Source organism: Rhinoraja longicauda, chromosome 4 (genome assembly GCF_053455715.1).
Source record: "Rhinoraja longicauda isolate Sanriku21f chromosome 4, sRhiLon1.1, whole genome shotgun sequence".
NCBI classification, from domain to species: domain Eukaryota; kingdom Metazoa; phylum Chordata; class Chondrichthyes; order Rajiformes; family Arhynchobatidae; genus Rhinoraja; species Rhinoraja longicauda.
Genome location: NC_135956.1, coordinates 19,392,805 through 19,419,633, shown reverse-complemented (window position 1 = coordinate 19,419,633; position 26,829 = coordinate 19,392,805). Strand labels below are relative to the sequence as shown.

At 38.5% G+C, this 26,829-nt stretch overlaps 2 protein-coding genes across 7 annotated transcripts in view; one reads left to right on the top strand and one right to left on the bottom strand.

Annotated features, from left to right (window-relative positions):
- greb1l (GREB1 like retinoic acid receptor coactivator) overlaps window positions 1-6,600 on the top strand; it is a 201,474-nt gene extending 194,874 nt beyond the window's left edge. For all 6 annotated transcript variants that reach the window (XM_078397305.1, XM_078397307.1, XM_078397306.1 and 3 more), the window contains one exon: window positions 1,096-6,600. In XM_078397305.1, the coding sequence (XP_078253431.1) occupies window positions 1,096-1,259 (164 nt within the window). In that variant the 3' untranslated portion in view covers window positions 1,260-6,600. The remainder of the gene's footprint in view (window positions 1-1,095) is intronic.
- A 5,474-nt stretch (window positions 6,601-12,074) lies between these two features.
- The window catches only part of LOC144592621 (uncharacterized), a 33,497-nt gene continuing 18,742 nt past the window's right edge, over window positions 12,075-26,829 (bottom strand). The window contains exons 3-10 of the mRNA XM_078397300.1: window positions 24,792-24,897; window positions 23,427-23,496; window positions 20,592-20,715; window positions 18,995-19,126; window positions 18,150-18,239; window positions 17,353-17,496; window positions 16,745-16,926; window positions 12,075-14,932 (exon numbers count right to left, since the gene is read on the bottom strand). Of these exons, the coding sequence (XP_078253426.1) occupies window positions 14,800-14,932; window positions 16,745-16,926; window positions 17,353-17,496; window positions 18,150-18,239; window positions 18,995-19,126; window positions 20,592-20,715; window positions 23,427-23,496; window positions 24,792-24,897 (981 nt within the window). The 3' untranslated portion in view covers window positions 12,075-14,799. The remainder of the gene's footprint in view (window positions 14,933-16,744; window positions 16,927-17,352; window positions 17,497-18,149; window positions 18,240-18,994; window positions 19,127-20,591; window positions 20,716-23,426; window positions 23,497-24,791; window positions 24,898-26,829) is intronic.

Here is a 26,829-nt window from a genome sequence, read left to right as displayed (position 1 = left end):
GGTGTAGAGACAGATTTGGTGCCTCTCCAATGTACAATCAGATATAGTGGTGACATAGCTAGTTAGCAGGGAGGAGGGATTGGGGCATTTGCTCCCTCTTCCCCTTTACAGAGTGTGGGTGAGCGAGTGAACAGAAGCCCTTACTGAGTCTGAATGTCTAAGGACTAAGTTGAAGAAATATCCATGATTATCCTCAATGGCAGTCATGCCTACAACAGCTCAGATTAAGACTGGCTTCTCCCATTAAGGCTTGCTCTTCTGCTTCAGTCCCAGTCTGTTTCTCACGCCTTACATGCAGGTTGACATCACTGCTGCACGCCAGATACATCCTCAGAAAGGCACACCAAGTGCACACAAGCCCTCAATTTAAATTTCCTTGCAGTACTTTTTACACGTGGAAATTCCTTAATGAATCTTACACATCATGGCATCTAGAGTGTAAAATCACACACAAAGTGTTTGAATTTCCAGGCCCTTGAATTATGTGTCACCCCTGTTAGTCAGAACCACAGTGAAATTGATCATTGATTTTCTGATTAGCTTTAAATTTAATGACCTGCTGCAGCATTGTTACAAATAGCTAATAACAAGAATGGAAAGTTGCATCCAAATATTCATGCATGACGAACTGTTGAAATGTTACGGGTATTGCCTGTCCTATCATCTTAGAGATACAGTATGGAAACAGTCGCTTCGGCTCCGAGGCCATGCCAACCATTGATCATCCATTCACACTAGTTCCAGCTGTGCTGCTTTTAATCATTTGATTTTTGCTCCTATTATTCCAAGCTAAAACTGTATAGCTTCTCACTTGACTTTGAGCATTTCTGGCTGCCAGAGATGCAGCCACAATTTCTTATTTAATAAATGTGATTCCAGAGCTTATTTTTTTATGTCGCCTGATTGTTGGAACATGTTCAGATGGCAGAAAGATTATAATGATTGTTAGCTCTTTGTGTTTTTCTTAGTGACGTGTTTAGCTTAGTACTAAATGAGAAAACGCCCACATTAGGTTGAGATAATGCAATTTAGAAAAATGAAGTGATGGATTTTGGTGAAATCATAACTTGATGTTATTTGTACTTACAATTAAAGCTGCCACACTCTGTGTGATTTGTCAAGACCGAAGTTCATTACGTCAAACTATCGTACGCTTAGAATTGGAAGACGAATGGCAGTTCCGGTTACGTGATGAGTTTCAGACGGCCAACAGCAGTGATGATAAACCACTCTATTTTCTGACCGGACGGCATATTTAAGTTCGCTTCACATGACAAGAAATAGCAGGTGAGGGTTAACGGGGGCCATAAGTGAGAGCCTGATGGAGCACAATTTATAATTCCAAGAGAAAGGTGAAGTGGCACATGTGCAGAAACAAATATCGGATTTTTTGTTTGGTTACCTGATCACCGTCACTTCATCGAACATCTACTTCAGAACAGAGACAGTGATTAGTGCATAAGAAGGGTCTATGACCCACACTCTGTTACTTCAGTAACTCTGGGAGAGAGTTTAGTGTGCGACTTGCAGGGAAACTGGCATTGCATATGGCATGATATATCAACCCTTTCAACGTTGGGGGAAAAAAGGCAGTGCGAGCTGCAGAATGTATTTTTTTTCTTCAGAATCGGTCAAACCTATGATAATTCCAGAACATGTCCAAAATAGACCTAGATCAAAAAAAGGAACTACTGTCAACAGAAAGACTTCACTGAATGAATGGAACCAAAGCAGTGGAGCATAAAACATTTGATTGTATGTTGAGGTTCTTCAACGTCACCATTCTGACTGTATGTAATTGCAGTTAAGCTCAGGGTTTTGCAAATAGGTGACAATGGAGAAAGAGTTGTCTGTATTCGTACTAACTATTACCTTATTTTTTTGGTGGGTTTTGTAGTGTATGGTTTCATGCTTACTTGGAGTAGTTCTTAACCTGGCATTTTTTTAAAGCAAGCTCTCATATTTTCTGGACATTTAAAATATAATACTAGAGAAAATGCATGATGCTTTCAGTGGGACTATTGTTGAAATTTTTAATGGCACGCAACATATCCAGAATCTTTTTCCTACCGTTGACAATACAGGCTTTTGTTAATTTTTAATTTCACATAATCTAATTGTTTGTCTCCTCTCTTGCATTGTCTATAAAACCTTTTTTTTCTGTATCACATGCAGTTACATGCTTGTACTTACACTTACAACATTGTTATGTTCATCAAGGCTCTTATTTTCATACAAATGATTACCAGTGCATTGTGTAGGAAAATAACTGCAGATGCTGGTTCAAATCGAAGTCTGAAGATGGGTCTTGACCCGAAACGTCCCACATTCCTTCTCTCCTGAGATGCTGCCTGACCCGCTGAGTTACTCCAGCATTTTGTGATACCATAGTGCATTGAATCAGATTTTGGAAAGTGGAATGCGCGGCCTTGACTCTCAAAGACATCAATATCTTTTCAATGTTAACATGGTAAAGACAAATAATGGACGATGGAGACCGTATGATTTTTGGTTTCCTTTTTTGTATGATATATGAAAAGAGTAAATGTGCACAAATATCACACATCCAATGGTTCCATGCCTTGTGCCTGTAATGGTATTTTTTTATTTACTTGTTTTAAGGAAATAATTTGTGGGGGATAAACAAATGTCACATTTGGTTTAGTTGTTATTCTTTATTACTGTGCCATTTCATAACATTTTTGACCAGATTTTTATACATCTGCAGCTATCCGTTTGCAAGGGATGGATTGATATTCTCATGGGCAACTAAAAAAAATTGTAGATTGATAGCAATTGTATAATGACGTGAAAGTTCAGCTGCCCTTTTGCTACCACTCTTCCCCGAGTCAACAGCAATATAAAATGACAACGTAAATTGGTCTAGCGATCTTTCTAAAAATAAAAGTGGTGATTGGGCCTGCAACTACGTTTGAAATTCCATATTGACAAATAGGGAAGGAACAAAGAAATCATCCAGTTTTGATGACAATTTTCAGTTGTAATTTAAGTGTAAACTTAATGCTCAGCAGGTAGCAGCAATGTGGAGTGAGTGCTCTGGTATCAATTGTAATCATGGGAATTGCAAATAAATGAGCAAGCGTTTGTTTGCCTTCTCACTAAATAATCACCCATCAACGATAACTATTACTGTAAATATTGCTAATTAAAAATGAATAAGATTTATCTTATATACTCCTAGGTAGTTCTACCATCCAACTCCACTCCTCCCAGGTCTTGCATTCTACGCAATTCTCAAAACAATAATATTCAGAATATTCAGTAGGTGAATAAACTTTTATTCACTCCCTGTTATGTAAGATTTATACAAAAGGGATTTATGGATTTTAAAGGTATCCCATGATATTATTATTGAAAGTTGAATCATGGAAACATGAAGGGTAAGTAAGTCTTATTGTCACAGATCTCAGGTAGCTTTGTATTACATGAATGTATTGCAGAAGTTCAAATTCCACTGATAGGATACAGTGCCGCATTTAGCTTAGTCTGACCAAAAGTAGAAGTAGCTAAGTAAATTATAGACCTTTCTATCATAGTGTTGATTTGTATGCCTCTTACAACAGGTACTGTTTGAATCATGACCTGTTCTCAATCTGTCAAATTCCATTAAATCAATATATTTTGCCTCAATTGGGATTCTGCTGTGGTGTTACACCTAGCCCTGTCAATGAACTTTGTGCATTTTTAGGATTGAATGTATGCTTTGTTAGTTGCAATGCCATTCCAAATGTACTTTTAAAATGTAAGGAAAGTACATCTGCATTTTCTATACTGCGCGTACCATGAAAATGTTAAACTGAGTCATTGAAGGACTGGAAATGAGAGATTCAGGCTGGAGTGAGTGAGAACTTTGTTTTAGTTCCCCTGCAAAATTGTTCTCGCAGAGGCTGCCACTGTTGTTCTGCTGAAGTTATTTACTTTTATACACTGTAGTGAATGAAACATTTTTGTGCTAAATTTTAACGTTCTGGAGGATACAGGACAAATCTTCGACAATTGAAATGTGTTGGTTTCAAGTAACTAATCTACATCAGCGTGGGATATTTTTTGTTTGGTTTCATTTAAATTCAGATTGAACAAGAATCAGCTAATTTCTAACAAAGCAAGATCTCCACAACAATATTCTGTATCATAAACTGCAGCCTGCCTTGGTTGCTTTAAATTTGAGGCAAATGAAACAACAAAGATTGGACTTTTACCAATTTCCGAGGCAGGAGCAGCAATATACAATTAAAGACATACAAGCTATACAGCCCAACTAGTCCATACTGACTGAGATACCTATCTACGCTACTCCCAATTTCCTGCATTTACCCCTATTTCTGTTTCTTTTCTATCCGTACCTCTCCAAATGCTTCTTAAATGCTTTGATAATGCCTGCCTTTATCATCTACCAGCTTGTTCCACAAGCTCACCAACCTGTGTGGAAAAGCTTGTGCCTCAGGTCGCCTTTAAACATTTCTCCTCTCAACCCTACCATTGGAAAAAAAGACAATCTCCTCCCTATGGCTGTCATAATGGCTTACAAACCTCTGTACCGTCACTCCTCAGCCTTCTGTGTTTCAGTGGGAACAATCACAGCACATCCAATCTCTCCATGAATGCTCCATTCCAGGCAACATCCAGGTGAAGCTCATCTGATCTTGGGGAGCTGCCACCTTAATGTGCATCAATATCCATTACACTTGCTCTTTCCTGATACATATCCCAGGCTATGAGCGTTCACCTCCCATAACTCTTTATCCTTCTCCATGGTGATTTCTGAGTTGAAGTATTTCTTCAGGATATCGCACAAAGTCCCAGGCTGCCCACAAGAAAATCCCCTTTTGATCCCTGAGGGGACCTACTCTTTCCCTATCTACCACCTAGCTTCTAATATATTTTGTAAAAAGATTCTGGAATTCTCTTGGAATTTTATTTGCCAGGGCAGTTTTCACTCCTAACAACTTTAAGATCTCACCTAAATCCTCTATAAAACTCCAAAGGACTTCACTTGATAACAATTTTTCCTATCTGACATACTTTTGTTCTTTTTTCCTGATCAAATCCTCAATTTCCTTTAGGAATTAGGTTCCCTTGTCTTACCCTCTTTGCTTCCTACCTTTACAGAGATGTGGTAACTTTTTAAATGCCTCCCATTTACTCCCTCTAGCAGATGTTTCTATTCTATTTTTAGCAGTTCCTGTCTTACACTATTGCAATCAGCCTTCCCCCAATTTAAGACTTTTACTCGAGATTCAACCTTATCCTTTTCCATGACAATTTTGAAGCTTACTGAATTGTGATCACTGTTCACAGTGGAATTCTCCACACACATCCAACACCTGTACATCCTCATTCCCCAAAACAAGGTAGAGTACACAAGGATAGTGTTCACCGTTGATAAGCAAGTTAACAGAAAAAGCTGGGATTTAGAGTCATACAGCAGCGAAACAAGACACTTCGGCTCAACTCATCCATGGCAACCAAAATGTCCCATCTAAACAAATCTCATTTGCCCGCTTTTGGCCGATATCCCTCCAAGTCTCTCCTATCCATGTACCTGTCCAAGTGTCCTTTAAATGCTGTTATAGTATCTGCCTCAACTACCTCCTCTGGCAGCAGATTTCATATATCCACCTCTCTCTTGTGTTATAAATTATTTTGTATGGTCAAATTTTGTAGTTTTGAATGTGCAAAGCTTTTTGAACTACAATTAGAAACCTAGAAAATAGGTGCAGGAGTTGGCCATTCAGCCCTTCGAGCCAGCACCGCCATTCAATATGATCGTGGCTGATCATTCAAAATCAGTAGCCCGTTCCTGTTTTTATCCCCAAATCCCTTGATTCCTTTAGCCCAAAGAGCTCTAAGAGCTCTCTCTTGAAAACATCCAGTGAATTGGTCCCCACTGTCTTCTGTGGCAGAGAATTCCACAGATGCACAACTCTGGGTGAAAAAGTTTTTCCTCATCTCTGTCAGAAATGGCCTACTCCTTATTCTTCAACTGTGACCCCTGGTTCTGGAGATAAACCATGCAAATTAGCAGTCTTTAATACATTAATGAAATAGGCTTCTCTCTCAAATAAATCGTTTTGAGTATGGCTCATGCATCTCATCCTGAACTTGGGAAAGAGTCACAACAGCAACATTATGCTGTCTTCAAACTTGTATCACCTTTTGGTAGGCATGTTTCACAGTTGATCAAATTGGTCTGACATCAGGATAAGTAATTCCAATATCTGTCCATTCATGCACAACACCATTTTTTAAAACACTTAAGGTTGCACATACATTTCCAAGTATTTACTTCTACTGTGATGTTTTTGGTATCCAGCAACTCAAAACCCAAATAGTAAATTTGACATTTCAGGAGAAAATCACTCAAAGTTTCATTCACACTCCAGCCTCCAAAAAGTGAGTTTTTAGTACCCTTTTAAGTATCAACACCAAATATCCTTTGGCCACACCTTTTGGCCATTATGGGAGAGGTACAAGTTTATTTAACAGGTCTTAAGTATCTAAAAACATAGCACAAAAAGTAAGGAAATTTGTGTTTGGTAGATTATTTCTTTGTTGTAACAATGCTTCTTGGCAATAAATCTTATACCGTTGGAAAGCCTGTTTATTTCCCTTTTAAATGGTGCCACATTTGTAAGGAACATGCATTTGTGGGATGAGCAGCAGAGCTGAGTATGTGGGTTACACCCATGAAAAATCTGCCAAATCTTCTCTGCCAATGCCAAACAGCTTATTCTGCCATTGACTTGTTCGGTGTTGTTTGGTGGATTGGATGATTGAAGTCTGAAGAAACAAGACATATTGGCAATTTAACAATTTATTCATTTAATAAACAGGAGCCTCAGTAGCGTGTGGAAGAACCATACGCAGCCACAACAGCCTGGCACCTCCTCCTCATGCTGGTCACCAGCCTGGTCACACACTGTTGTGGGATGGCATCCCATTCTTCAACCAGCATTTGTCGCAAGTCAGCCAACGTGGTTGTGTTGGTCACTCTGGCACGAACAGCACGCCCAAGCTGATCCCACAAGTGTTCAATGGGGTTGAGGTCAGGACTGCTGGCAGACCATTCCATCCTCTCCACTCCCAAATTCTGGAGGTGGTCTCTGAGAAACCCTGCGCTGTGGGGGCGAGCATTGTCATCTTGGAGGATAGAGTTCGGTCCCAGACTGTGGAGATATGGGATTGCCACTGGTTGCAGAATCTCATCTCGATATCTCTCTGCATTGAGATTGCCTCCAATGATGACAAGCCTCGTTTTTCCAGTGAGGGAGATGCCGCCCCACACCATCACACTGCCTCCACCAAAAGATGTTACTCTATCGGTGCAGCAATCAGCATAGCGTTCTCCGCGTCTTCTCCACACTTTGACCCTATGATCCAACTGCCGTAGGCAGAATCTGGACTCATCGCTGAACATAACGTTCCTCCACATGTTCAGGTTCCAGTGCACGTGTTGCCGACACCAGCGCAAACGGGCCTGATGGTGAAGGGCAGTCATGGCAGGCCTCCTGGCAGCCCTATGAGACCGGAGATCGGCTGCGTGCAGTCTGTTCCGAATTGTCTGGGCAGAGAGCCGTCGGCCATATCGTCCTGCAAACCTTGACTGCAAATCTGTAGAAGACAGCCTACAGTTCCTAAGTGCTGACAGGGTGAGGAAACGGTCTTCTTCGGGTGTCGTCTTCTTGGGACGCCCACTTCGCGGCCTGCCTCTGACATCCCCCGTTATATGGAACTTGGCCTTCACTTTGGAGATGGTACTATGGCTCACTCCAAATAATGCCGCAACTTGGTTTTGCGGAACACCAGCTTGAAGTTGCCCTATCGCACGGGCCCTATCCAGATCAGTCAAACGTGGCATGCCGATTCTTGGAGCAGACAACTACTGACCACTGTAGCAGGGCCCATGCTCACGGTGACTGCCCTTCACCGTCAGGCTGCCAATCAGGCACCTGATTGTCAGCACCTGGGGGTACCAGAAGCTCAAAACAAGAGTCAATAGCATCAGCAGAATAAGCTGTTTGGCATTGGCAGAGAAGATTTGGCAAATGTTTCATGGGCGCAACCCATATACTCAGCTCTGCTGCTCATCCCACAAATGCATGTTCCTTACAAATGTGGCACCATTTAAAAGGGAAATAAACAGGCTTTCCAACGGTATAAGATTTATTGCCAAGAAGCATTGTTACAACAAAGAAATAATCTACCAAACACAAATTTCCTTACTTTTTGTGCTATGTTTAGTATTGATGAATTTCTTTAACATGATACTCACGTCAACCTTAGTGTGATTTATCTACACCCAATCATCTTTTACCCATGGCAGATTCATTTAATTGAAGAATGTATTAAATGTCAAATTCTTACATGAATCCTTGATACATTGATAATATAAAATTCACCTCATTGCAATAATTGATTGGAGATAAATCTGCTCTACTGAAACGCCAGGATAGAAGAGCAATTGGCTTTACACTTGCTCATTTTAGTACATTAATACCCGGTCATCTTTGTTGTCCTGATTTGGGGTCTTCAACACACATTGCTGATATGTATTTAATGATTTTGCACTTTCCTAAGTCATCTTAAAAAAAGGTTGAACAAGTTGACAAATTTACAGTTAACTTATTTCCAGATGGGGACCTATTTACAATTTGCTTCCCTTCTCTGTTGCACCACTTCTCAAATACCGTTGCACCATGACACCATATTACAGCTCTCAATGTCTATCTTCGTGTCCTGAATAACATGACCATGGTTGCAACAGGAGGCCATGTATACAAAAATCACATCTTCACTTCACATTTCTGCAGACAGTTGGGTAGAGCTGTAGTGTGTATCATAGAACTTGAAGAACTAGTGGAAGTTGGAAAGAAAAGTTCCACTCCAGCCTGAACATGCATTTTAGGTATCCTATTAAGTTTTCCAGTTAATTTCAATATTTTACTTAATACTATGTAGAATAGCTACATTAAAAAAGAGTGCTACACCTGAAGGTGAGTATTTTTTTGTCGCATGTAAACAGTAGTTGATTTAAATATAAAACCTAGTATTAGACAAGCTCTAGAATATGAACAACTTAACTGTGAAGTTTAAATTATGCAATGGCTTTTTGTAACTCGATAGGATGTTTTATCTAATTGCTGCTTTATCTTTATTAATTCTGATTTTTAATTACTTTTTGGATCCCTAAATATGGTGAATGTTATTTTGCTAACCAGATCTACCTCAAGTTTCAACATTTGTACAATGTTTGTGTCAAATTGTCTTACTGCAATTGTGATTCCAGTTTGTTTTTAATGTGTTAGTTTACTTTGAATGTATTAAATTGACATTTAAACAGAAAAAAAACCCAATGGTTGAAATAATTTATTTGCAGAATTTTTATGTGTAATTATCTCCCAGTTAACAAAATGTGATCCACATATACATGAGTAGCTTAAAAAAAATCCCAGTAGCATATCAATTATGACAATGAAAACTACGGATTATTTTGCATTTATACATTTGATTAATAGGTTATCCCCCCATCCCCCCCCCCCCCCCACCCCTCATGAGCTCTTTACATAATGGAGAAATGGACAATTGAGCACGTTTTAGGAGAAGAAATAAACAAAGGGATTAGGAGACAAAGTACTGAAGTAAACCAGCATTTATAGGTAGAAAGAAACTACAGATGCTGGTTTACACTGAAGATGGACACAAGACCTGAAACGTCAGCTATTCCGTTTCTCCGGAGATGCTGCCTGACCCACTGAGTTACTCCAGCATTTTGTGTCTATCTGCAGCATCTAGTTTCTACAAAGGTATTGGATGTTGAACTACTTTGGTCACTTTTGCCCCTGGCTATAATGGTCAAAAATTTGAAGAAAACCTTTTGTGAATAAAGGGTTATAATTAGTGGCAGAGTGAATTCTCTGGGGAAATTCACCACAAATTGAAGATCAGTAAATTTAATTAAACGATATTAGCAGATTTAATGTTGGGCTTCAGAATATGCTAGAAAAATATTATTGAATTTCCAAACATCAAGTGTATACGCGTATTGACCAAGAAAATTTCCGTCAGTTTTTTTTTTTATAAGCGTTGTAAAGCTATTTTATAGAAACGAAGGAAAAGTATATATTAATTGCCTTAAGAATGAATACTACTGCAAGAACAATGAAGTACTTCTGATCCTTGGTTTAGGTTATTTCTAGATTTTATCCAAACTGTCGAATAAAAAGTTTGACAGGTATGGATTTTTTATATACATAGTGACTTGTAAACTCAATTTTTAGTGGATGGCTTGGATTTCTAGATTTATTGAAGACCTGAGTATCATCTAAGTCAGTATGCTTGTAATTGAAATTTCAAATGTGTTTATAGTGCTTCTTGAGTTTTTCATTTGAAAATCAAGAATGGTTGATTAAAATATTGAACCAAGGTTATTAGTTTTAAAAGAAATTAAAGACATTTATGGGACATTGTTGGCGAGTTGGGCCGAAGGGCCTGTTTCCACACTGTATGACATGCTTGAAGCAAAGGAAAAATAACAACACATCAACCACAGGGCGACAGCTAGTAAAGCCACTGCCTCGCTGCTGAAGACCAGGTTTGATCCTGATCTCAGGTGCTGTCTCTGTGGAGTTTGCATGTTCTCCCTACAAATTGTAGCAGGTCCAGGTTCTTGAGGTAGGGGTTGGTATGCGCCATAACCAACTTCATCACTATGGACGTCAGTGCCACCGGTCGGTAGTCATTGAGGCACATTACCTTACTCTTCTTGGGCACCAATATTATTGATATCCTTGAACATTGCCCAATCCTACCAACCCCAAGCATTTCTGGAGTTGTTCCTGTGCCTCCCCTGACCAGATCTGCGCAATCCTCACTGCTTGGGGCGCGCTCTTTAGTTGTTGCCTATATACAGGAAAAAGCACAGCTGAGTGGTCAGATTTCCCCAAAGTGAGGGCAAGGGATGGAGCGATAAGCATCTCCACAGCAGTGGCCAAGGATGGTTGCTCCTCTGCTACTGCAGGATGCGTGTTGGTGGTAGCTTGGGAGTGATTTCTTCAGCCTGGCTTTGTTGAGGTCTACAGCTATGAAGGTAAAGGCATCAGGGCACGTCAACTGGTGTTTGTTGACCACGGCATGCAGCTCCTCCAGTGCTCGATGAACATCTTGGGGTGGGATGTGGACCTTGGTCATGATGATGGAGGTGAATTCCCTCAGGAGGCAGAAGGGACGACATTTTACCATCAGGTTTGGAGAGGAGTTGGACGGACTGAATTTCCCTAAGATGAAGTTATATCACCACTGGACCTATGTTGGGCATGTCCAAATTTGTGCACTGCTAGAGAAATTATGGAGGATAATCTTTTAATTGATATGTCAATGTTTAATCATATGCACAGGCATCTGTGTTCTCCATGATCACAACATTTCCATTCAGTGGAAGATGTTTCAACAACAACCAGTCTGATATGCCTTCTGTGGTCAGCAAGGGAAAAATACATCTGTGAGCTCTCGATGCTTCCATGGGTCTTATTTTGGCACATAAATGTTCTTGTAAAATGCTACATTTAAAGTATTTTAGTGCATGTTAAAGCTGTACATATAGCATTTGCTCAGTACACCATAAGACCAGTAACTTCACTGGAGATAGACCTTGTCGGTTGTGCTGTAGGTTTTCATTCCCCCATTTTTCCCAGCGTCTCCACATCCTTTCATAACACTGACTACGCCCATTTCTGTTTTCTCTTGGGTCTCGACTTGAAATGTCACCCATTCGTTCTATCCAGAGATACTGCCTGGCCCGCTGAGTTACTCTAGTATTTTATGTCTATTTTCTCGTTTGGGCTGTAGGGGCTGGGCAAACCAACAGAGCCACCTTTAGGCTGTGGTTGGATTTCATAGATGTCCAGATGCGTTTCAGGCCTTGAACACAAGAGTACAATTTGGATAGCTCAAAAAGCACTTTATTTAGTTCAACTTAACTCCTGCAATTTATTAACTGCAACTATATGGTTCGTGTCATTCATCAGAAATAATTCAATAGACAGCACTTAGCCCTCCAACAATCAAATTTATTGTACTAACATTTATAATTTATAGTCCAGAGCAATTTCCTAGTTACATACATCTTCCAAATGGAATACATAATGTCTCCCACTTGCAAAACAAACAGACGTATGATCAAATTACAAGATAATACTGAATATGAAAACACACAAGAATGGTATTAAATACAACTTACAGGATAGGAATTGCAATTTTCCCACACTTAGAATGTCTGCAACAATTGTGATAAAATATATAATAGTCAACGGTCACTAAAATAAATGATGAGTTTCCTTTTTGCAACTTTGTCAGGTACCACTCAATGTCTAAACAATTGCCTTTGTCCATGGTTTCTTCATTTCATAGGATGTGTTATTCATTAAACGATCTTTAAATGCAAACCAAAGTCTGCTCATATGATTTAATTTAAAAAAAAGAATCACAGTTAAAGTAAAATAAACAAGTTAATTTCAACCAGCTGCATTTGGTCCATTTAAGATTTAGTGCATATAGGTTAGAAAAGTGATGTACAGCATCATATTTACAATTTTAGTCTCCTCCCAGTTAAAACAAATCAAAACTGGTAAATTCACACTTATAGATAAGGTTCATACCATATGTCTAAGTTGCAGAGGGCCATTTTATAATCTGTAAGCAATGCTGATAATGGCACTTGACCGTAGGCCAACATGGCATTCACCAGTATTTAAATGTAATATTAAAAAAAATCTTATTGTACCATTATGGTATAAACAGAATCACCACTTTGGGAACAGCCAAATACAGGAAAACAATATACAGGGAGATGGTGAGATGTAAAATACAATGTTATGATTACATCTTGCCGATTGTACTATTTTCCTATATCTACTTCTTCCCAACTTGATAATTCTATACCTATTTACAAATAATTATCTTACATGAGGTAAATGCTAACTATTCTGAACTCTGGTGACTGAAGATTACTGGGCTTAAAATTTACTCTGCAAATTCTGCAGTGCTGAGTAGAATTCACTTATCTTTTAATGTTTTGGTATGCTGTGAATAGTTTTAAGTACTTTTAATAAAAAAGTTGCCAATATTAAAAATATTTAGCAAGAAACTGTTACTTGCAAAGTTTTTATATACATGCACACACATTCCACTTAAAAACCATCCCATTGCACCGACAGTCTCAATTGAGCATACTTAATCATAAACAGTAACAAAAAGAAATTAAATTTGAAGCAACAGAAAAACATTTCACCATGTTGCCTTGTGAACCAGACTGAGAAAAGGTACCCAAATGTAAGCATTGCTGGAGTTATTAAATCAGTAAATTGGGATTCTGAAGATTAAAGCAACGTGTATTATTACAATGGCTCAATCAACTTAATCTTTTGTTGAAATTTTTAAAAATGCATTCAAAAAGACAATTTCACAGGTCCAGGTAAATAAAAAAAATTAAAAATAACAACATTTTCATTAGTAGAGCATTTCCATTTTACTCCTCATGGGAGGCAAAAGATTTTAGATTTTTTTAAACTATCAAGTGATCTCAATGCGCGTACGAAGAAAGATTAACCAGACTCAATTTGTTGACATGCAAGATTTGTTTACTTTTTTTAAGCATAAATTAACTTCAAATGCTTTTGATTAGGGCTATCTAGTTCTGGGAAACTATTCAGCATTATTGAAATTCAGAAAAATCACTAGGAAACTGGTCGGAACTTTAAAATCAATGACAAGTAGTGTGAAAATCTTAAATAAAATTTCCTACAGAAATAATTTGCCTACTTATTCCTGTAAAGTAATGATCTTCTCTCAAGCTTTGAGTATTTTCTAAAAGCTATTATATATTTAAATGGGTTAAAACCATCGCATTCAAACTCTAATTATGACCCATAGTGAAAAAGGCACAGTTATTAGATTTATATAAGCTACTCTTGAGTTAACAAACCTTTCCAAAAGCAAGAGGTGCCATTAATACAAAGTATCAACTGTGATCTTGGACACCAAATATTGCAGTGGTTCAACATCAATATTAAATGAGGTATTACATTTTGCACTGACAACTGCTTATTCTCAGAGCAAAATAGAAACAATGGCAATATTTTTTTAACAGTTTAATAAAATATGCAACTGATCAGAACCTCAAAAACAGTTTAGCCTTTAGTGCAGCAGCCTGATAACCTTGAAACAACAACTGGGAAAGTTACAGGCACTCTTCACAATAATCTAGTTATCAGACTACTTACTCAACTCTCCAAAAACACATTCAAAGCTGCTTGCTCACTGTACAGTATATACAGACCAAGCTGCTTTTCTTCTCTCTATACAGACCAAAAAGGCCACAGAGCAGATTTAGAAAATGAAATTTCTGTTTTTAATCATATGTACATTGGATAAGTTTGTTTTTACAACTGTCTGCTTACTAAAACATCCAAACATCTGTAAGCATGACTGAACTAAATAAAGGCATGCTTTTCTGAAAAAAAGATAAAACTTTTCCAACTTTAAAATTCAAATACAAATCAAGATCAAAATTTACTGCATTCTTTCCAGTTTTCTATGATATAAACAACCATTTGGTTGTCATCAGTCCTGAGTTCACAGTAATATAAAAGCAGTACAGTTCCTACAATCCAGCTCCTGAAACTGTGTGAGACTGTTTATAAAGCTTCATGTACAATTACAGCTATTGTCTAAGGCTATTCCGAAAGAAAAACTTCACTGGTAGTTGAGAAGTTTGTTGTGAGGTTAGCTGACAAAGTTGTACACCAGGAACCTGGGTGTTCCACAGTATCGGGTTGCAAAGAGTTTACCATCAGGAGTAGGGTCTGAGAATGCGATCTCGTCTTTACTCAAATATGCACCATATACAAAATTACTCCTGCAAAATAATAAATTTAGAATTTAGTTAAATACAGCATAAATGTTTAAAAAACTCATTTTACGAGGCACACTATAGCCGAATAAAATCCTGAATATTTCTGCAGTTTTCAATGCATCTCTTTTGCTGCCCCCCCTCCCCACCCAAAAACCATCCCTTCAAATTATGTGATCTTTTGCAACTACAAACACAGCCTCCAACAATTCTTTGAAAGTCATTAGATTTCAAATTAAGTGCTTTTTATCCTCAATATAACATTGCATGTGTACTATCTGCCATTCCATTCAGTTGACGTTTTACAAGACTTGGTTCTGAAATCAAACTAAATGGAGAATGAGGAACATTAAGGGGAAGAATTTAAGCAATAGTTGCGAATCACATTCAACATAGCACCTGGGCAGAAGGGGCTTGGCATCACTTACAGTACCTTGGTACACGTAACAATAAACTAAACGCAAACCCCACTTTTACTGCCCTTCCCAATACCCCCAGAAGGAGATGGTGAGCTACTTTTTGAATGGTTGCAGTACTCTTGAAAGTACGTTTAAGTCAGGGGGTTCCAGGATTTAAACTCAGTCAAAGGATGGCATTGTATTTTCCTTCTTGGTATTACAAATCAAGTTTAAGAGGTTTTTGCAGAGTAGCATAGCGGAATGACTGCAGTGCATTTGGTAGACAGTGCACCTAGCAACCATTGCATGCAAACATAAGGACTACAGATGCCAGTTTAAAAAAAACAAAATGCTGGTGTGGCTCAATGGGTCAGGTAGCATTTCTCGAGGGTGTGAATAGATTATGTTTCGCGTTAAATCCCTTTTTCAGACATTGTAGGGGGGAGTTGGAAGAGAGGTGGGAACAGGACAAATCCAGGCAAACAATAGGATTCAGGTGAGGGCGTTGGGTTGGCAGAAGGTTGGACAAAGGCCAGGGACGTAAACCTCACTTGCCTCACTTTGGCTTCTCACACCTCTCTTCCACCTTTCTCCCCCCTACAATGAAGAAGGGTCCCAACCCAAATTGTCACCTATTCGTGTCCTCTAGAGATGCTGCCTAACCCGCTGAATTACCCCAGCGCTTTGTATCAACCATGATGCAGGTGGTGGAGGGGATGAATCTTCAGGGTGGTTGACAGTATCAATCAGGATTTAAAAAGGTGGAGCTGGGTGACTGGATGGTAGCAACTATGGAAAGGGGAAAGAAATGAGAATAAATGCATTCTGTTGAAAAACATTTTGTTTGTGAAGTAATTCCAATCCCATTTCACATACGTAGAGGTTAGAAGACTTTAACGGCAGGCTTGACAGCTTAAAATGGCGAAAAGATTTACAGAAACTGGTTTCAGGAGGAAGGGAACAGTGAGAAAAGGAAAGACTTATCAAAGAGGAACAGAAGGGACTGTAAATTGTCTGGGAGCGGTAGCAAGAAATTATGGAAGGGGACAAGCTATGCTGCATTGAGTGAGGTCTGGTGTCACTTTAGTGACTCAATGTCTAGTCCACAAAAATATGAACCAAAAAAAAATGATCATCATATCCCATGCCTTAAGATGCCCATACAATATTGTTACAAAGTAAAAACTTGAATTGTTGAATTGTATATCTATGCATGATGATATTGAAATCATGCATGGCGAATTGTACGAAATGTAAAACAAATGGAAATTATGTGATGTTAGATTGATTACTTGAAAGAATGAAAACTAGTTGCATTGTTAATCATTTATTACGTAGTTAAGTTAAAAATACTCCCGATTATTGGGATAACATGCATGTTAAAAGAGTATCAAAAGCATGTACACAATTTGCCCTTTACCTGAGGCAGTCAGTCATTCTTGTAGCAATAGCCTGTCGTCGCATCATACCGAAGACCCATACCCTACTTATTCCACAGATTGCAGGCTCTGGATTGGTTGAACAGCACCATGCGCGCTGGCGTTCATGCATTATTGCATCATTTGATTGTTGAATAGCTTTATCTTCTATAACCCTGAAGCCCTACACAGTTAAACAGCAAAAGGAATTAATTTGGATGGATTCAAACAATCTGAACAGGGTCAACATTTTGTAGATGCAAAGAACTGTAGGTGCTGGATAATACACAAAAGGACACAAAGTGCTGGAGTAACACAGCATGCCAGGCAGCAACACTGGAGACACAGATAGGTGAAGTTTTAGAAGGCCTCGACCAAAAACATCTCCAGGGATGCTGCTGTCTCACCCACTCAGTTACTCCAGCAACTTTGTGTACTTTTGAGGGTCAATATCTTAATTGCCAACATAATTAAAACAAGAGAAAAAAAATTAACACAACTTGTGTTTAAATTAAACTCTGCAAATGCTTTTATAGGTACTACTATCACAATACAAATTGAACACTTTCAATTCGAAGATTTCAAAGCAAAGTTTAAATAAAATACAAACCCGCTGTATGTGTTCTGCAATCAAACAGCCAACTATTTTACGATCATTGGAAATGAAGAGAAGAGTTTTTGTTCTGGATGGACACTTAAGTTCTGCTTGCTGAAATCCAAGGTCATAATCAACCATCTCTCGAATTTCTTCAACCTGTGGTTAATATATTGTTCTCAATAAATAAATCAATTACCTGAAATATCCCCACCAAAACATTAAAACAGGATTGCTACTTTTGCTACTCAAAAGTTTACATCATCTTAAATGCAACAAGCTTGTCAGATTCCATTCATATATAAACAGGCAAAACAAAAACAAAGCAGAAATACAGAGAAAAAACAGTGGCTCTCGTACAAATTAGCTTCAAAATAGATCTTTAAAAATGTCATTAAACATTAAAAATCTTTCAAATTTAGATTGACCACCTATTTCACTTATTTTATTGTATCTGTAGGATTTGCAATGAAACACACCATTTTGTTGGCTATCTCAAAGGTCAAGAAATCTACAGTATTAAATAAGCCGACATATTACTTTTGGTGTAGTATTTAAATTATTATACACAAGGATCTTCAGGACATGTTATTCAATGTACTAACTCTAACTTGGCTTAAGTTTTCAGGATATTGTGTTGCTAGGGGTTGCACAGTACAGAAAATTAAGTTGAAATAATCATGCATAAGTCATTTGAAATTCAACAAAAATTTAATATAAAACATTTTAGTGAATACCTGGAACCTGCTGAATTTATCAGAACCAATTCTGAACCGAAGTACAGAAACCAAACTAAATACAACAAAAGTTACCTTTTTCAAGGCATATTTTGGATCATCAGGAAGTACCATTATTATTTTACCATCAGGATATTCACCCAAAATTCTCTCCTTCTTCCAGCCCTAGATTAGGGTGAAAAGAATACATTTAAACATGCCTTCTTGACATTCTAAAAATCATTTTGCCAAGATCAACATCCACCAATACAACTAGATAAAATATCTCCAATATATTTTAGCTTTGGTGCAGGCTCTATATCAGTACACACACAGATCTTCAGAGCCTTTTATACAAAACTACTATTGTTTATGTTTACAAAATATTATGGCTTAAGAAAACAATACTTAAGTTTTCTAATTGCAAGAATTACAATTATAAAAAGTATTTTAAGATTAAAAGTCTGAGAAAAATATCTAATAGTTTCCTTTTAAATACAAGGAACTGTAACAAAATAATGGCACAATGTAAGATCTTGAAACATGGATTAAATCTGCCCTTCCCATATTTTCCATCTTTGACATTTGAGAATGAAGCTACATTTTTCAGAAGGGATTGGCCAAAATTATATGCATTCTTGCTACCATCGAAAAAGCAGTGCCAACAATGCTTTGAGAATTGCTTCCAGTCAACTATTCCACTGGGGTAAATATACAAACATTTAAGCTTGAATATGATGCGACAAAGAAAAGGCGTGAAGCAGGAACATGGTGGTGTTGGTGAAATACACTCGAAGAGAGAAATACCTCTGGGAAGAAAATGTCATGTACACATTGGTTTTTTTTAAAGAGCATCTATGTCACATTTCTGAATGATCAACTGATGCAATTCTTTGCATAACTAGACATCCAGTTTGTGATGTAATGCACTAATATCTTACCACATATTTTACAGCACTGATAAAATGCTTGTGAAATTTAAAGTGCTGAGCTTCATCTTCTGGGATAGAAGCCGCATAAAACATTCCACATGTAGTGCAAGAAATTGCTCCAATCCTTTTCTGCCCAGAATCCTGCAAAGATATGTTATAATTCGTTATATGTACACACAGTATTTTATGCATAAAATGTGTTATCATTTCAACTGCTTAACTCCACTGGCTCCCCATCCCCCAGAGAATCCAGTACAAAATCCTCCTCATAACCTAAAGCCCTCCATAACCTGGCCCCATCCTACCTGACCGACCTCCTCCACAGGCACACTCCCACCTGCACCCTCCGCTCTGCTGCTGCCAATCTCCTATCCCCCCACATCCGGACCAAACTCAGATCCTGGGGGGACAGGGCTTTCTCCATCGCTGCTCCCACCCTATGGAACTCACTACCCCAAACCGTTAGAGACTCCTCCACACTCACCACATTCAAAACATCGCTGAAGTCTCACCTGTTCAGTACTGCCTTCAACCACTGAAGGTCACCTCACCTTCTGTCTCCTTTCTCTGTTCGTTTACTTATTTACTTATTTATCTATTTATTCATTTCCCTATGTTCTCTAAATCTCTGTAAAGCGTCTTTGAGTATATGAAAAGCACTATATAAATGTAATGCATTATTATTATTATTATTATTATTATATCTCCTTCAGATGTTTATGTACCAATTACAGAGAAAAAAATTGTATTACAAAGCTATCCATATCCTTACTTATCTATAAAACACTCTAACGGTCCATTTCTTACTATTATTTACCTCCCAATTCATCTTCCTCCAAAATAATCTTAGTTTTTCCAGTGGGTAGAGCAAGGTAGTCCAAATTTGAATAATCAGCGCATTGCATAAATCAATGGAAGATTTTCAGCAAACAATTTCCCCTCAATACTCATTTGCTTTCCTCTCAATCTTCTCTGCATATCTGGAGTCTGCTTAATGATATGGCTATCCTCAAGTCCTGAAGTCACTCTAGTCAGTTCATAAACCAGATTGTTTCCCAATTTAGAGACAAGTGTATGTAAAACTCTGATAGTCTGCCATGTGGAAACCCTGATGGCATCTTCCTCATGTATTAACCATTCGCTGGGTACCAGTTTCAGCACTCGTTTTAAACTCACCTGTTTTGTTAGCCTCCATTGAAGCTTACCTGTTCTGTTTCCTGTGGTCCTTTGAAAAGTAACAGGTTTGCCGAAATATTCTGTAACATCTTTTAATTGAATTTGTGATGTATTTGGAGTACTAACAAATAACATCTGATAGTCCATATAATCTGCTAGTCCAGCACCAAATCCTGAGTGCGCTGGTTTAATGGAGCTTTACTGGACGTATATGAAACCACCTACCGCATTTGTTGACTTTCTCATGAAATGCTATTTAGCCTCTTTGTCATATCACAGGTCTCTAACAGCATTGACAATCATGTCTTGGGTTACATTATAATAAGGAGCCCTTTTTAAAGTGTTATAACTTTTCCACTTTAAGTTGACACGTTAAATTGGACTCAGAAATAACACCTGCAACTAGTAATGATTTCAGTTCTGAACTTACAGGGTTTATTTGTTGAAGCCCACCTCCATCTGTATTGTCCGATGGCTTGGCTTCTTTTTGTACAGAAAACTCAAGGGGGATTGCAGTGTTCTTCGCTATGGTTAGCTGATTAGACAAAGATACACTTTGAAAGAATAAAAGTTGACACATTGTTCATTAAAAGATATAAACAAAAAACTCTCAAACTGTACTTTCAATTCTACCACATTCATTTGGACAAAGTTGTCGAGCACCACTGGGAATTATATTTACATTTGAGAATATCTCCATTCCATTCCCTAGCTGCAATGAATACAGCGCATTTCATTGACGATTGTTGTTATAATGAGTTTGTCTACTATGTGAGGCCAGGAATCTTAATCTTTTAATCCAGGGATCCACAGTGGCTTGGCATTCTGGCTGGAAGAAACCTCTAACTCTGTTGTTAGTGATAAATAAATAAAATTAAAAAAATAAAATCTACATATATATATATATGCAAGGGAAACGTATATAGTTAATGTCAAAACCCTTAACAGCATTGATGTATAGAGGGATCTTGGGTTCCAAGTCAATATCTCCCTGAAATTGGCAGCACAACTAGATAGTGTGGTAAAGAACCCATATATTATACTTGCTTTCATCGGTCTGAAAGTCCTCTTGCAGCTTTATAAAGTTTGGTTAGGCCATACTTGGAGAGTATTATGTACAGTTTTGGTCACCCTGTTTACTGGAAGAATTTTCTTTCTCTGGAGCATCGCAGGTTGTAGCGAGACATGATACAAGAATATACAATTATGAGGGGCATTGTTAGGGTGGACATGAAGACTATTATAATCAGATTTCCCGGTGCGGAGATGTCAAAGGCTGTCAAAAGATATCAGAGGACACAGCTTTAAGGTTAGAGTAGGAAAGTTTAGTTAAGCAGGGCAAGGTTAAGAGGCTTTTGGATAAACACATGAATATCCAGGGAATGTACAGATATGGATCACATGCAGGCAGAGAAGACTTGTTTAACTTGGCATCTTGTTCGGTACATAGACATACTGTTCTATGTAACGTTTGTGAGGAAGGCAAGTTTTTGCATTATAGAATAACTACCAGTATTCTAATGTCTGATTATAATCGTCTTCATGCATGGCATCAGAAATCAGGACACTTGAAGCTGCTCTGAAGAGCAACTGACATTTTCTTAGTTTTCCATTTTAGTAAAAGGAATCAACATCATAAGTGAACCAGTCATGAACATTTCATTTTGTAGCTCTATGGAGATAAATTTAACTGTCCTTCCGAAACGTATATGGGTCTTTTGGAGTTCTACCAAACATTTGCAATGCAGACAATTTTTTTTGTTTCTAATATTCAGGCAACGTTTCTGCTTGCAAGTACCTGGTTATCTTGGACCATCCATCTTTTTGGATTATGGCACTGCATTCAGAGTATAACATTGCTAGGTAATCCCTTTAGTAACATATGAAACCATGGAGCCTTTAGCCCACAATCCTATCAGAAGAGCTCACAACTTTAGGTATGGTCTAAGCAGGTCACTATATATCTGTAGCAAAAATGTAAGTTCCTTGTACTTCCAAATCATACATACAAACAGGGCATTATGGTGTCCGTTTTGATTATTTCTGTGTACAGGGACATGCAATTTTCTATGGCTACCGGAAGTCAGAGTTGTTTACCCACATTGCCCATTTGTTTAATAAATTTATATCTCAGTAATGTAGGGGGTTCATTTACCTAATTTGCAATGCTGCCCATATTTGGTTCCTTCATAACATTAAAGTCATTTGGTGACACAGATTTTACTCATTTTGAGTACATATTGATTATCTCCAAACTGTATCCAGCTATTTGGCTAATTTTCTGGGCTGTCAATTAACTGTTTCTGTTCTGAGCTTTGACCAGCCGTTTTGAAGGATTACATAAATACTACGCAGCCATTTCTCCATATACAAGTCGGCTGTTAAAGAATTGGTTTATCAACCATAGCACTCCTTTAAAAATGCATGTTGACTATATTTGATCAGCTGAAATTTATGATATTTAGTCAAATATCCCCAAAGATTAATGCTAGTAATTTCTCAACCAATGTTACACTAGTTTATAAATGTATTGGTTCTCCCCTTTCATGAGGTTTAAATAGCAACCCCTCAAATACTGCTGAATGCAATTACATAACATTTTCAGAATTGGTCATGGTGCATTGGGGTTATAATTTTAATACTCAAGCAAGCCTCCAAAGGAGTGAATCTGTGGATTCTCCTTTGCCCCAAGCTTGGCTGAACACAGGCTAGGAAATCATTTGCAGATTGCCACCTAACTCTCACCTTCAGATGACTCAAGTTGTCCTCGTTGTTGAGCAACAAATGGATGCAGCACTGAAAAGTAGCAAGGCAACCAAGACCACTCTGGATAGCAGAGATTCAATGTCCATCACCAAGAATGGCTTACTTGCACCACTACTGACTGAGGTAGTAAAGCACTGAAGGCAGATAGCTGCTGGACTCAATCAGTAGCATGTGTTGGGCAAACCATCATGAGGGATAAATTTGCTACAATATCTGTCGCAGATGCAATTGTCCACATTATTACAAATAGCTATTGTAGATTCCTTGTGGAGACAGAGCCCCACCCTGACACCAATGACTCCCTCTAATGTACTGTGTGCAAAATGGAACACATTCTCAGTAGAATGCGGCAACTCAAGAATGGGCGATCTGTATAATCGATCAAATTTCAAGGTTGTCTGGCTAACGCAATTATCCATAAGCAATATGAACAGTTTTCGCTCATTTGTACCGTTCAGGTAAATAACGTCCGCATAACTAATCAAAAACCATGACGTACCTTTCATTTTTCACTTCTGTTGAATCTGGATTACTGAAGAGAGTCCGTACAGTTTCCTTCAGCAATGACCCTACAATTGTAAATGAACAAAACAAAAATAACTTTTGGACTGTTCTAAACAACCATTTAAATTATATGAAAATGAAAAATATAATTAAATATTTGCTACGTACAAACATAATTGACCCATAATGTTAATCATAATCATACTTTATTAGCCAAGTTTGCTTGGCAACATACAAGGAATTTCATTTGCCATACAGTCACACCAATAAAAAGCAACAGAACACACAAAATACATTTTAACATGATCACCCACCAGTGACTCCTCCACATTCCTCACTGTGATGGAAGGCGAAAAAAAGTTCAGTCTCTCCCTTCTTTGTCCTCCAGCGGTCGGGGGTCCCTAACCTTCCGTTGACGGGACGATCTCAACTCCCCTGGCCGGCGACGGCCCTTTCTCGTCATGGTGATCAAACTCCTGCTCAGGAGGAATCTCAGCTCCCACGTGTCGGGCGATCTACCCCGGGTCGGAGCTAGTTGATCGTTGTGCGGCTTTTGGAGCTTCCTGATGTCGATCTCAACCCGAGACTGCGAGCTCCTTGATGTTAAAGTCTGCAGGCCGCGGTTGGAGCGTCAATCCCAGGCAAGGAATCAGCTTCGATGGTAAGTCCACGCCTCGCTGTGGGGCTCAAAGTCAGTCCCAAGCAAGGCCTCCAGCTCCATGATGTTAGGCCGCAGAGCGACCGGAGATACGATTCGGAAAACAATCGCATCTCCGGCAAGGTAAGAGATTGAAAAAAACGTTTCCCCCGACCCCCCCCCCCCCACATAAAACAAACCAGAGAACATTAACACATACTTTCTATTCACACCAAAAATAACAAAAAAGATGAAAAGGACAGACAGACTGTAGGCGAGGTTGCCATCGTGGCGCCACCCGGTGGAATATAAAACAGCTTAAAATCATTTAAAGATGAAAGTACAACGAGTTAAAAAGTACGTGGCCAATTTGTGACTGCCGATAGCAATAGCAGTAGCTTTGATCAAACTACCAAACATGAAATATCCATGCAGTCCATCTTTTTGAAGTAACTTACGAAGGTGTAAAAAGAGATGGAAGAGGTAAAAATATTTTATTATTCTAAAGTATTGCTGTAGAATATGGATGGAAAAGTTGAAGAGGGTAAGAATTTGAATCGAATGGGGATAACAATTCTGTTGCCTAAAATAGTGCTCTGTAAAGATATGGTCAAAACACAACATAAATGTAACTAAAACTCAATCCAATGGCTGACCAAAAGCAGGTACATAAGCTATATCTTTCTTGATAAACTGCAATGATAATGGTATGTTCAACTGTACCTGACTCAGTTTCCACTTGCTCCCTGACGGGTTTCAGCAGTAACGTTGTAACACAGCTTTTGTCTGGACTACATTCAGGACTTGATTCCAAGTGTAATCTAAAACTCTGGAGAAAACATTTTTTTTTAAAATTGGCTGCAAGCAAATTAGAAATGCATGATATATCATGTTTACATGGACAAATATTATTCAAATTGACTTGGTCAAGAAATATTAGCAATGTTGGATTTAAAAGAACATAATACTTGCAATGAATTTCTTAGAAAAAAAAATTAAGTTAAGTAAATTGGAGACTAACCACATGGATTACGGGGTTAATAACTATTCTTCCTGGTCCTCAGTGCATTTGACACAACACGGAGGTACCTCAAATGTGCAATGAAACCCAATGCCAAACAACACACCTGGGTACTCTTCTGAGATTTTCACCAACGCAAGGGTACACTTTAGACTGGGAGGATCAATTGAACAAAAACAGGTCTTCACAGCATCCAAGAACCTCTTCATTGCATAATGAACCAAGGAGCCCAGCTTTTTATTCACAAAATGCTGGAGTAACTCAGCAGGTCAGGCAGCATCTCGGGAGAGAAGGAATGGGTGACGTTTCGGGTCGAGACCCTTCTTCAGACTGATGTCAGGGGGGCGGGACAAAGGAAGGATATAGGTGGAGACAGGAAGATAGAGGAAGATCTGGGAAGGGGGAGGGGAAGGGAGGGACAGAGGGACTATCTAAAGTTGGAGAAGTCGACGTTCATACCACCGGGCTGCAAACTGCCCAGGCGAAATATGAGGTGCCGCTCCTCCAACTTCCGGCGGGCCTCACTATGGCACTGGAGGAGGCCCATGACAGAAAGGTCAGACTGGGAATGGGAGGGGGAGCCCAGCTACTGGAAATCAACTTCAGATACAACTAAAGTTGTTCCATACTGTTCACCCTTCCTATCTTAACACTGAACATGACCCTTCCTCGTGCCACAATCCTGTCCGCTGGCTGATACCTCAACCTTCTGCCCACCTTCCCATCAAACCCAGGGCTCTCTCTGCCACAATCCAGATCCAAGCACTTCCCTATGCTAAAGAAAGGCCCATCAGTCTATAAGGCAAGGAATGTCTGAAAGTATGTACATCTTGGGCCTCAGAAGAAAAATTATTATTAGGCACAATGCCAAATTTATAGCACCGATTTAAGGGGGTAATTTTAACCTCTCTGAAGTTATGTTTAGACTAAGATTGCTGCTCTACTACTTCTGTAACACTCACTGAAATAGGCAAAGCCAAAGGCAAATTGTAAGCTTGTTCTTACATAGAGGTGTTTCTCCAAATTGTCGTGAATTTTGGAACCGTCCCTTTGTGAGAAGGCATCTTTCTGAAGCTGGAGGAGACCAAAAGGGAATAACTTGTAACCTTTAAAATTTGGGGGTTTAAAGAACTGTGCTTCATTATATGCCAGGCTTTTTCACCAGCCTTAAAATGAAGGAATTTCAATGATGTAACATTTAAGATAAAGTTATCCAAGCTTTTTAATAATATAGTGAATTCAATGGTGAGGGATATTTATTGCAATTTATACAAGTATAACTCCATGACCTTGATTGTTTCTCATATTCCTAAAGATTTAGCTGCCAGCAATTGGAAAAACGTGATTTTTGGAACATTATACAAGCTTTTAAGATTTACAAAGACACAAATACACCAAATGTCCTTGTTGATGTTGCAATTAGCTCAGCTATTGTAACATTATGTAATTCAAACAGGAATGCAACATAACACAAACAACATTCTGACAAAACTATAAGTGCTGAAAGTTGCAGATTCTTAAATTCTTTTGATTTTTTGTTGAATTAAATGTTTGTATAAATGTTTACGGGTAAAAATAAGTCATGACAAATTTATCTGTGAAGTTGAGTGCTAAACAGTCAGATACAGGAAATATGTTCATTTTTGTTGCATTGTGCATTTAAAAAAAATCAACTGGGAAATTTCCCAAAAGACACAATGGGCCAGCAGCGGGCTTCTGTGCCACAAAATGTTATAATTT